Source organism: Musa acuminata, chromosome BXJ3-2, assembly GCF_036884655.1.
Source record: "Musa acuminata AAA Group cultivar baxijiao chromosome BXJ3-2, Cavendish_Baxijiao_AAA, whole genome shotgun sequence".
Taxonomy (NCBI): domain Eukaryota; kingdom Viridiplantae; phylum Streptophyta; class Magnoliopsida; order Zingiberales; family Musaceae; genus Musa; species Musa acuminata.
In genome coordinates this window covers 26,269,530-26,282,069 of record NC_088350.1, presented here as the reverse complement: position 1 = coordinate 26,282,069, position 12,540 = coordinate 26,269,530, and the positions used below count along the sequence as shown (strand labels likewise).

Genomic DNA, 12,540 nt, shown 5'->3' with positions numbered 1-12,540 from the left:
ACCAAGTGGCTTCTGTTGAAACCTCTGAGTGAAGCCAAGAACATGAAACAGAAATGTTCAGCTAGGGCAGCCGATGCCAATCACAAAAAGTTCCTTTGATCTCAAAGAAACAGAACCCTCCTTCTGAGCGAAGAGAAGAGGCAGAGCAGATAAAGGCACAAAAGAGCTAAAAAGGGGCACTGTCTCTAGCTAGTCAACTCGCATCATCGTCAGAAAAAGAAGCTGGAAATCCTGTTTATTTTCTCATATGATATGTTCTTTTTGTATGACATGAGAAACTGTTACATAGTCATTCAGGAGACTTGAGTGTATAAACTGGTAAACGTTTTCTTTTCATCTCTCTCTGCACCATGCGCTCCCCAGTTCTGTGATAGATCTTCTCCAGTGTACCTCTGCTGATGAGGAAGGCATGACAGAGGTGTAGTAGGTGATGGTTTGCATGGGTAAGGTCACTGTGAAAAAAGAGATTTCGGTATGTAGTTTAAGCTATACGAGGAAGGCATGTCGATTGTGACAGATCAAGGTTGGTTTATGGCCCATGAAAAGAGGTCTTGGCAAAGTGAATTGCTGGGGCTAAAGATACAAATGATCGAAAAGCTGGTATATTGTTCTTCTTCCTATTGGGCTTTGGTTAGGTGAAGTTATGGCTGAGTGAGTTGAGTACGTAAGATAAGCTTTGATGAGCCCCGAACCCCCACCCAAGCTAATGATGAAGACGATGATGTCCTTTTGGGTGCTTAGGACTTCATGTGCTTGGCTGCTGAGTTAGGGTTTCTGAGTGGGGAGAAGTCTTTGCATTATATAAGCCTGATTCAAAGCAAGCGGGAAGGAGTGCATGGCACTGTTCCTATCATAGTTCCTGTTACCTAGGGTTTCCAAGTTCCTCACCTGGGTCTTCAGGAACTTGAGGTAGTTGGCGGCCTCATCAAGCATTGTTGCAGTGTCCATCTTGCTCCCTCCGGGGACAAGCTTCTGCAGAATCCTCAGCCTCTCACCGATCCGTTCCCTCCTGTGCCTTGCAGCCACCGTCTGTGGGTCGTTCGATATCTTCACGTTCTTTCTCTTTGGCTTCTCGGCCGCTTCCTCCGCCACCAGAGTCACCGGCCTTAGGGCTGCAGCCGTGTAGATCATCTCCTTCACCTGCGCTATAGCCTCGGTGTCGGGCTCGTAGTTGCTTCCATGACCCAAGCTTATGGCCGAACACCCTGAATGCATCACTGATCTTGGTTTCTTCAGTTTGTGCTGAGAACTAGCAATCCGAAGACCTTCTTCCTTGAGCAAGGGTCTCGGTCGGAGAAGACCTTCGGTGCTTCCTCCGATCCTCGAGCCTTCCTCAAAGTTAGTCACGGTATTGGGGTTTAGGGGAACCGGATCAGGCGAGACATGGGCGGCGGCCACCTCGTCCTTATTCCATTTGCGTTCCCCGAAGTTCCCGCTGCCAGAAAAAATAGCAGAAAGAACGTCTTCATCACTGGTGATGTTGCTATCGACAGGGAATTCGTCGGACGATGCAAGGTTTTGGGCTATGCTGAAGCCTTGGTCGACGATCATGGGTCCGCTGATAGGTGGAAAAGGAGGGCAGTCTCGAGCGAGAAGAGCATCACCCCACACGGCGCCTTGATGTTGCAAGGGAGCGCTGCTTGTTCCATACACAGCCGGAACCAACGTCTCCACCATCTCGCTGCCCCCGTCGGAATCTGGACTCGCCCCGCACGCCATGATTCCTAGGAGCTGAATGCTCGAGCTGGGGAAACAAGCCTCCAGCTCCAGCTTCCCCGTCACGCCGCTGTAGTCTTCACTGGAACTCAGAAAGTTGGAGTAGGTGGCTGTCGGATTACCCCAGCCTAGACTCTCCATTCCGCTGCTGCCTGGAGCGGGAGGCCTGCGCGACAACAGATCAAGATCAGATCCAGCATTCTACTCACAAAGTACAGTGTCCAAATGGTTACCACAACTGTGGCTCGTACCTCGTCGAGATGCAGCAACAAACAAGCCTGAGAACCCACTGATCTTGGCCTCCTGCCGCAGGAGGTTTGGCTTCTCAGTCGGCCTCACAAACGCGGAGAAGCAAACCAAACCAATGAATGAGCGCCCATTGGAGTTGCGGTCCAGTGCGGCATTCATATGGTTGGCGGAGCGGAACAGCCATCTCTGGCGTCATCGCCTGCAACCGAAGCTTGGATGACTAAATGCTAGCAGACAAGGCATTGAATTCCTGTAACCTCCCAACGATTCACACCACGGTCACGGGCAAACTGAATCACCCAAGACAAGTAAAAGAAGCAAGAAGAAGGGAGGAAGAAGATGATGAGGCCACCGCAGCACATCATCTTATAGAGCATGCAATCTCTCTACTTGTGGTCTAATCATCGAATTAAATCCTCCCAATAACTATGACTGTGACTCCATGAAGGTGTAACTCATCCGATCATCGCCAACGTTCGTGGCTTTCGTGTTTACATTAATTCAAGTTAGATCAACGCATTTAATATTCCCTGCATCTCCTCCACACCTCCGTCATATTTTTACCTCGGCAGCGGCAGTAAGTATGCGATGCTAAACATGGGACCCATAAATATATCGAGTTTACGTACAGAATCTAGCGTCTGACCCATGTTACTAGATGAGACCCCGGAAATGGATGTTCATGTGGTTGGGTGTGTTGTCGTGTGCGAAACGGGTACAGATTGGGTTGGTCCATGGACCAGTAGGAATGTAACCCTGCAGCTTCCGATAGTACTGAGCCGTTCAATTCTGTCGCAAAGGTGTATTAGCGTCGGACACAATCTATAGGGACTGTTCATATTCCAGAGGAACACCGTGCGATTGGCTAGAAAGTGAAGAGAGAGAGAGAGGTGATTTGACACTACAACCACTCTGGTCTGCATGCCATCTGTAGTAGTATTATTATTATTATTGAATTTTCTTACGAGGCATCGAAATTAAAACATTAGAAATTGACCGCACATGAATGGCACGTGGGTTCGACACCCCCCCTCGATGACATGGAGGTCTCCTATTGGTGAACAGATCGCATGGCACGTGAGGGACCAAACAATAAAAAGGATAGATAATGTGACGCATTATATGGATGTTTTTTACGAGTGGTCATTTCTCATACTCTATATATAATAATAAAGGCTTTACTCTTTAGGAATGGAATGTTAAGATGAATCTTACCAAACAATAAAATACATATTTGATTAGAAAGAATAAGAAAACTATAGAGATGTCAAAGTCTATCCAAGAATAATTTTGTCCCTTCGCAATTAGCTTCGAAAATTGGGTGATCATTCATGCATTTGGTGGGCTTGTTTACAAGTACCACAAAAGTGTGTCGTGAAGTACAAGACAAAAATCCTTGATGGTGTTTCGATTTTTCATCGCCTAAATTGCTTATACGATATCAAAGCCTAAGTACATCACGCCCTCATTCTTTGAAACGAATTTGGTAAATAACTATCAAAAATAATATTTTAGGTGATTTCGAAACTTCAACATTCGGTAAGTAAATAGGTTCGATATGCTTTCACCGTAATAATATTTTATATATGACGAGTCTATCAAATGAGGTCTCTAATCCATAACTTTTAGGATGTGACAACCGTATCGATATATGCAATATAAATTAAAATACTACTGCAATGGCATAAGATTTTGCTTTTTGTTTTCATATACAATCGGTTTAATGATCAAATAGTTTGAAAGTTTACTTTGTTTTTAATGGTAGTGAGTTTGTGTGCGTGTGTGTGGGGAAGAGAGAGAGAGAGAGAGAGTCTCAATGGAATCAAAATTTCGTAACTATTAAATTAATGGTAAATTTGTCGTATGTTCTCGACGCATGCAATTACGTGAGTTTCATTTTCTTTTGGTGGACAAAGACATTAATTGGCATGATGAATGAAAGGCACCTCCTTTGGCACTATCCGATGTATCTGAAACAACATTGTCCACATTGATGATGTCTACAACGATTTCTTAATCAGTGATCTCATCATAGACGCCACAAAAAAAAAAGGTATGTAAAAACATTGGTTTTCTTTGGAAATTAAGGAAGTGTTTTCTTTACTAATATTTATAATTGATACATGAAAAAAATTCTGAAATGTTTTAATATGAAACAAATTAACATTTCCGTCACACAAACATTCATGCAGAGCCTTCCTAAATGAATATAATAATAATAATAATAATATTATTATTATCATTTGAAGTTTGACAAACAACATATCCTTGTGCACCTCATTAATGTACAACCAACTCGCACTTATTTGGTCAGGACTGTGCCCTCTCAAAATAAATGATTTTTTGTATTTATCCTCGCTTATTATATCCGTGAATTTAAGTTGGTTGAAGCTTTAATGATATTATTATTCTCTTAAAACTGACTATAATTATAAATATATAAAGCATATTTATGGATTCAGAGAGCAAATATCCTATTCCCAATATATTTTAAATTTGTTTATTAAATGATTTGAGGTGCAAATAAACCAAAACACTATTACCACACGTCACAAAGTCCTCCTTCTCGTCTTCAGTACGCAACATCGACCAAATCGTCAGTGGTGGGATGAGTTAGAGAGAGAGAGAGAGGAGTTGAGCAATGATTGGCACCGATTTGGTGTGGTGATAAGATTAGATAAGATCGCAAGAAAGGGATTTAGTAGCGTGTGTGCATGCGATCAATCATGTGGTGAACATGGAACATGAAATGACGTGATGTTTGATAGGCATCGCGTTCGACACTATTCGATGCACCCCCAAACAACATTATCCACTTGGAATGAATTGCAACATGGGATGACAAGTGCATCTCAAGAACAGCATGCATGATCCTTTCTTTTTCATTTTTCAGATAATTATTGGTCCAATAGTTCGCTTGTTTTCTTTGGAAATTAGCCCTCTTTTTTGTTTTTCTGTCTTTTTCTTTTTCGATTCTCAAAAGTATATTCTCAAATGTAAAAGTGTTAATCTTTTTGTGAGAAGCTATGTCGTCATTGTCCAATATCTCAAATATATGAGAAGAATGACATCGAACGCAAAAAATAATATTTATAGATCGACGACAATCGAGGGGAAACTATAATCCTCTTAGAGGGAAGTCAAACAAGTAGGTGAGGCTTAATTAGGAGGGCTCTCATTAATGAGGGCATATCTTTGACTTGTACTTGCACAAACTCTCACCACATACGCACTACTAAAAAGCATTATATATATTCTTCTCATAGGATGAGAGGACGCACAAACCAATTAATCTACGGATGTATTGAAGAACATGACCCGTAAAGAGGTCCAATGCAAGCGCCTAATCATCCACCTCCCCTTAATTCCTTTGGACCACCCGACAGTATGGTGTGTGTGGGCACTCCCTCCACTCAACTCGTCCACATCATGGAAATAAAAGTATATATATATACGTTTGTGTGATTTAATACAGTGATATAATAAGTAGACATTCAAAACATTATGTATGTCGTCATTAGTCGGTGTACATTCCAATATAAATGACTCACATGAATGATATAATATAATATAATATCTAGTAGTTCGGACGATCTTTCGTATTTGAATGACACTTGTCAATCTCACGTAGTCACTTTCATGAATTAACTATGAACTTCTACTTTTAAGTGCATTATTTTACCTAATGGAGATAATATATTGAACTCTTTCGAATTTTTTACTATTTTTTTTATACTAAGAAAGAATTTCTACTACAGAGGATGAGAACAAAGGTTGACTTCATGACATGGGCATTATAGAATGGGACATCAGATCATCGTTGCACTAGTATTTTAGTTAGCAATCGGGACTTCTTCTTCTTTAGATAGCAATCGCCTACAGCCGGCGAAGGTTCGTGTGGACCAAGTTTTCTTGTCGAGCCGACACGACGTCGCCATCGCGGGACCATCCCTCCCGCCTCCTCTCCCCATCACGGCGGCGGGGGGGCGGTGTGGGGTGGGAGGGGGGGGGGGGGGGGGGTGGGGTGGGGCGGGCGCGGAGGACGGGAACGGGAACGGGGAATGCGGTCCATCGACCGCCCAGCCACCCGTTCATGCTATCATTCATTGCCTCGTTATCCCCAGCCGGAATTGATCCACCAACCTCCATCACTCCACTGGTAGCCTCACGACAGCTTGCCTCGGTCCCCCACCGCCCCATCACCCTTTTCACCGCGAAGACGCCCAAGATTGCCTGTGCTGCTGCATGCACCTCCAAGAACGGAGGCAACGACAATGGAGGCATATCGCCATTAAGAGTTCGTAGGACACCCCTGTAGACCCTCGATCATGGATGGCACGATGACAAGGGTACATATTATTATACACCATTAGAGGCTATGCCATCTGATGCATCTGAACAGTCTCCTGTCACGGCAAGTACACCGCATGGCACCATCGATCGAACCAACACAGGCACAGAAATGCTAAGCTTTCACAGATTCCATGTCCAGTGCCTCAAGAACATACATAGGAACTCCGTGTGCCTTCTCCCATTTCTTTGTGGAGTGGTAGTGTTTCTTGATCGAGGTAGGCCACCTCAATCTTGATATATTCTTCCGCCTTTGCGCCTGAGTTTTTGGCTTGTTATCAGTATCCTCCGTGGACAGTCGACCTTCCACTGATCCTGTAGCTCCTTTTCTTCCATCTCAATTATGCTCTGTTTTATTGGTGCAGTGGTGGCATCCGAATCTGCATGTACCTTCGAACTTGGTTTGGCCTGCAGAGCACGCAAATTTAAGAATGTGTGTCCTGCTTCATGCAAACTCTTTGGGTTCGAAATCTGCATTATGGTTTTAAGTTGCATGTTTCAGCAATATCATGATAATGTTGACTTTGTTGTGTTGTAATATACTGTGTGACTATGATCGATCTGCTTGATGTGTGAACGGAGAGAGAGAGAGAGAGAGAGAGAGAGAGAGAGAGAGAGAGAGAGAGAGAGAGAGAGAGAGAGAGAACTCTTATACCTGTTTGAAGGCTTCTTCATTATTCTCGGGGTAGTTCTTCTGGAGAAGACTCACAATCTTAGGCAGTCTGGCCCAGTGCCTGCTAAGAATCGTAGCCCAAATGCAGTAATCATCCACCAAAGCTCCATCCTAAGAGGAGGAAGTGTTTGTTCACAAAGCGATGCCTCTACCAAAGCATGCCAGTTACAACAGTTCACATTTCACCATGTTCTGCTCTGCTAAACTCCACATATCGAAGAAGTGCGTTGTCGATGAATGAGAAATATTAGCCTTTGAGACAGAGATGGAGACACGATCATGTTGGCCATCTCAGATGAACATGCATCAGTTGCACGTTTGTGATTCTCCATAGACGGTATATCAGGTCTCTCACTAGCTTGGGCTCTCACGATACTCGACAAAACAAAGTCATACCGACTTGGATCTAACCAGCTTCGGAGAAGAAATGAAAGGAAAAGCAACAGGGTGTTGTCATCTTCCTTCGTGCAAATTGTAATATGAACTGACAACTTGGGCTAGCTTACTTGCGAGTCCTAATTGAATACTCTCACTACAACACGAAGTCTTGTTCTCATGGATTCTATGTTTGGCTTTCACTGGATTCCTGATTCTTAGTTGCACAAAGAAAACAAACAGAAAGAGCAGCTTAAACTCTTGATCAGAGACTGAGCTTTTGTTAGATTAATGAATGGCAAGGAGAGGTGGAGTGCACGCATGAAGCTTGTCACATTAAGAGAGACAAATTGCAGTGGCTGATTTGATCAGCCTCGATAGATCAGGCCAAGAAGTCTGAAGTGTCCAAGTAACAAGTTGTAGTGGAAGACGTGGCCATCGTACGGTGATGCCGAAACTGGTGATGCATAAGAATCATTGTACGCACTCACAGATACGCGAGGCATGCAAAGGTCTCTCTTTTACCGCAACTGGTCTGTTCTGCGCCGACGAAGCCAAATGGTGATTAGAGAGTGAGGCTGTGGTGTGGAAGAACACAAGGCCATGTCAAACGATGACCGTGAGCTCCTCTGCCAATAACTTTCCCCCTGATCCATGGAGATGCAAGGAAAAAGAATAAGTCTTGGCTGAGATGAGCTGATCATGTTGATGACGACAAAAGCAATGGCCACAGACATCATCAGGAATTGTGCAGATATAAGTTTTTGTTTATATATGCTGTTTAGCTTTTGGATTATAGTAGGAGGGGGTCCCAACAGCAAAGCCAGCAGCTTCCATGGATTCATGGTCTCTGATGGTACCACTCCTCAGCCGACCTCTCCAGATCTGCAGAGGTCACAGACGCACAGGCTATAATGGCTGAGGAGGTGAACGGGAAGTCACAGGGGAGCACCGAAAGCTCACACTTCCACTTTTCTTCATATGCTCACCCCAGGAGGCATTCACAGCCCCCACCTGCATGCACCTTGAATGACAATATGTCCGATGCAACCAGAAGATCCACATAAAGCCTCTCTCTCTCTCTCTCTCTCTCTCTCTCTATATATATATATATATATATATATATATATATATATATATATATATCAGTATATCAGAAGATTTCCCTCTGAAGACTCCATGTGCAGGTGCAGGCAGTGACTTGTGCAGGAACAGCTGATTTCCCAGTAGGATCTTCCCAAAAGTAAAATGAAGGACCTCCTAGGGTCCTAAAATGGCCTCATCTGCTTATGCTTATCCAGCAGATTCAAGAAAAGAATTCTAGAGATCATCACAGGTTGATGTGCCTCATTCTTTCAAAGAGCTGACAAGTCAATATGACATAAAAAGAGGAACCAAGTGAAGAGACTTTTGTCTCTCCCCTCTTCAATCTATATTATTCCACAAAATGTGCATACCGAAAAGGTTCATCTTACATCAGACACAATACACTTGAATCTTCTCCACATATGACTCTTGGTGAGCGAGTGAAGAATCTTGATTCACAGTAGGAAGATATCAACTTTTATTAAGAAGTCAACTGAGAGTAGTACCTTAGTGAATAGCTACCAGAGCCATGATGTTTCTCATTTGCGATCCATCAAGCAAAGAATCACATGGAACTGAAATTTTCGAGAAAGAATTATCAGGGCGAGCTTGGTGCTTTGGAATAACCTAGATGGGCAATCTCCCAGCTCTGTTTCGGAGCAACTTCTTTGTGCAAAGGAGTGTATAGCTGCAATATCAAATGAAAAAAACAGTATTAAATTTTGCCTACTCATAGTCATAAAGACAATTAAGTGCCGAAAAAGATCAACTGCTAAACATCAGCATAGAATGAAGTTAGAACTAGAAAGCAAGATTAAGAATCAGATAGGCAGTCGACCTCCATTTTCTCAAGCAATTCGTTTGCGTTGGAAGCAGAAAGAACTATATGTCTACAAGCCGGCTTTATAAAACCTTCTTCCACGCCACTATCAAATAGTGCAAACAAAGAATTGTAGTAACCATCAACATTTAGCAGGCCGACCTGAGCATACAAAAACTGCATCATTGCTTATATATACTATTTTTTTTTAACTGGTAGCATCCTTTGCAAAGAAATTTTACACACTGGTTTGTCATGAATTCCAAGTTGCGACCATGTTATCATCTCCAGCACCTCTTCCATTGTTCCAAATCCTCCTACAATATACGAGGAACTCCTGAGCATGGTTGCACTTGGTTACTAATTTATACCAGGAAGAGCCTATTAATCATATACCAGGAAGTGCGATAAATGCATCAGCTTGTCGAGCCATCTCAGCTTTTCGCTCATGCATGTCTGAAACAATTTTCACTTCACCCACGGTTTCACCAGATATCTGAGAGTAAGAGTAATTCCAAAGAGTATAGAACTGGACCAGTGGAATCTTTCTCTCTTATAATGTCACAATTATTTCTATGTAGCAGAAAATTCATCTGGAATTTGAATTGAGAATTCATAACTTTCCTAATCAGTATATCAGAAGATGCCTGCAGCAATTTTACACTTTTTCTCTCATATGAAATTCTTAGAGATGGTAAACTTAGTCAAATACGGTCAGAGTGAGTGTGAAATTTTATCAGGTAAATTAAAGTTTGTCTGTGAATCTGAGAGAGAGAGTGAGAGAGAGTAACATCATGTAGAAAAAATTTACCAGGCAGAATTTAAAGTTCATAAGTGCAAAAACCAATTAAAATTATGGGCTCAAAAATAACAAAATGTGTTTGTTGATGTCAATATAAAGATAGGAACTGTAAATTTAGACCTCAACGACCGATCTATTACCGAGACCCTCCTGGAATCCAAACAATTTATATAATGATTACATGATAATCCATCCCCTGTAACTAAGAATGCCCATCATTGAGATAAATAGGTGCTTGCTTTCGCATTAATTCATTGGAAGTTTATACTAGTCTGAAGGACCAAATAAGTAGCTATGGAATTGGATAAAAAATTTATGAGAACCATCCAAATAAAATTGACTGTAGAGTCCACATGACAAGCAGTAAAAACACAGCAACTGTTAGACCTAACAAAGCACAGAGGTTTCTGAAAAGAAGAAGTACATAAACACAGGACATCTACAAATAAACAAGAACAACAGAGAGGTAAAAGGATTAAAGGTCAAACAAAAACCTCAAGGGGCACCAAAGCTTTAGGAATGACCCTGCACCCATTCAGAAGTAAATTGAGATCATAAGCAAAAGTATTGGAAGAACTATTAACACAGCCAGAAATGCTAAAGCTTACCCAAGGACATGGCAACCTCCATCATAAACTGTCTGCGAGATCAAACCCATCAATCCGACGCTCCCACCACCATAAACTAAATCGATTCTTCTCTTCACCTACAACCCATCAAACAAGCAGCACGACAGATTACATAACAAACGATTCAGAAAGAAAAATGATTTTCCAACCTTTTGCAGGGGTAAAAGGAACAAGCATCGGTGAATTACATTGCATCTGCTTTAATAACTCCAACATAAAGTTTTCAAGCAAAACAAGTTTTCCAAGACTGAATCTTTTCAATATGAGATGCAATAGGAAAGGCAAAGGCCTATCGATCAAGAAAGAACATCTTTGCAATCTTCTACATCGGCCCTCGAATGCTCTTTAAAAATCGAACCTTTGAGTCCTCGAGATATGATTTTTTAACGCTTGGATGGAGAAGGATCAGCGGGGCGTACCAGTTCGTGGCCCAGATCAAGAGCTGCCTCTCTAAACACGGTTCGGTTGCCAGAGTTGCTGCCGCAGAAGACGCAAATCCGCTTGAACTTGCTCGAGGTCTCGTCGCCCATCGCTCTTCTCCTTCCCGATCTCACAAGAGACAGAAGAACCAAAGATGGATAGAGCCAGGAATCCAAATCCGAATGTCTTCTTCTCTGTTTTCTCCCTTTGAATCTACAGGTATCAGGAATCCTATCGTGCTCCTCCTTTTCTACCCCAAAGCACTAGAAAAGGCGCAACATCCCTCTCCCACCTTTACCATCTTTGTCGCTCCATTTACTTTATTCTTCCTGTCCTTCCTCTTTCCTCAGAGCAGGAAAACAAGACAAAGGTCTCGAAGGGAACACCCGTCCAGAAAAGTTCGAAGGCTCTCGCACGCTGCTGCGCGCCTGCCGTGGCCAATCCCTCCACATAGATGGTACAAAAGTTGGGACTTTGATCTCACTGACCCAAAAGAGATGATAGAGTCAGAGAGAGGAAAAAAAGCACCACCTTTTGCGCCGTGGGATGTGCACAATGGACAATCACCAGTGACAGATTGGTTAACGCTATCCGTTCGATCGAGAGCGTGCACTGCAAGGTTTGATACAGTACAATTTCCTTTAAGAGACCAAGTTCTGATGTCTGCAACGTTATGACCTCAATGATGGAGGCGAAGAAAGAGTAAGAAATCTCACTGTCCTGCTAACATGGAAAAAGAGCGAAAAATGAGAATGCATTAATTAATAAGCTTGGATACAAATTTCATTTTGATTATGCAAAATAATTAGATTGCAATTAAAGATTTATGAAGCTTTGGTAATATGACAAGTGAACCCAAAAAAAAAAAAAAGAATGTATTAGAATCAAAGTTTCAAGCTTTGGTAATATAACTCCAATCTTAATACAATATACTTATAAGACTTTTAACTTGATCAAACTATTATCGATACCGTAAACCAAAAAATATATTATAATAAAAATAATAAAATATATTTTAAAGTTGATAATAATTTTTGACATATCTGGGAGAATATAAAATAAAAAAGGATTTAATATTTTTTATTTATGCTTAAATTTTTCTTTATATCTAAAATATTGGATGATATATTAGACCTACTCGTAACAAATATGATAATTCAAAACCTCATTATATATAGGGCTAATTATATATTATTTTTTATAATTAATTATCTTTAGTATCTCGATCTTATACTATAAAAAATTATATTGGTATTCATATACTTATGAAAGTTAAATATTTAACTCATTTATCCTCACATAATCAACTTTACTGATAAAAATGTCATAGGATTTACTATTATGTATGCTGACTTTGCCTCATTTCGATTTACTATTGAGTATGTACGATATTTCTGTTGGACGACGTGAGGAGAAACGA

At 41.6% G+C, this 12,540-nt stretch overlaps 2 protein-coding genes across 3 annotated transcripts; both read right to left on the bottom strand.

The window, feature by feature from the left end:
• Positions 1 to 209: 209 nt before the first annotated feature.
• On the bottom strand, positions 210 to 2,326 carry LOC135631908 (transcription factor bHLH87-like). Its single transcript, XM_065140020.1, has 2 exons — positions 1,968 to 2,326; positions 210 to 1,882 (listed from the first exon to the last, which is right to left on the bottom strand). The coding sequence occupies exon 2, from the start codon at positions 1,855 to 1,857 to the stop codon at positions 766 to 768; it is 1,092 nt and encodes a 363-aa protein (XP_064996092.1). The 5' UTR covers positions 1,858 to 1,882; positions 1,968 to 2,326; the 3' UTR covers positions 210 to 765.
• A 6,414-nt stretch (positions 2,327 to 8,740) lies between these two features.
• LOC135631909 (probable cytokinin riboside 5'-monophosphate phosphoribohydrolase LOGL1) lies at positions 8,741 to 11,571 on the bottom strand. 2 transcript variants are annotated; one of them, XR_010494553.1, is made up of 7 exons: positions 11,120 to 11,571; positions 10,680 to 10,777; positions 10,566 to 10,596; positions 9,666 to 9,765; positions 9,516 to 9,586; positions 9,288 to 9,375; positions 8,741 to 9,137 (listed from the first exon to the last, which is right to left on the bottom strand). XR_010494553.1 is itself a non-coding variant. In XM_065140021.1 (7 exons), the coding sequence occupies exons 1-7, from the start codon at positions 11,228 to 11,230 to the stop codon at positions 9,048 to 9,050; spliced, it is 645 nt and encodes a 214-aa protein (XP_064996093.1). In that variant the 5' UTR covers positions 11,231 to 11,569; the 3' UTR covers positions 8,741 to 9,047. The 2 variants fall into 2 exon arrangements, 1 of the variants encoding a protein (XP_064996093.1); XM_065140021.1 differs by having other exon boundaries at positions 9,288 to 9,431; positions 11,120 to 11,569.
• Positions 11,572 to 12,540: the final 969 nt, after the last annotated feature.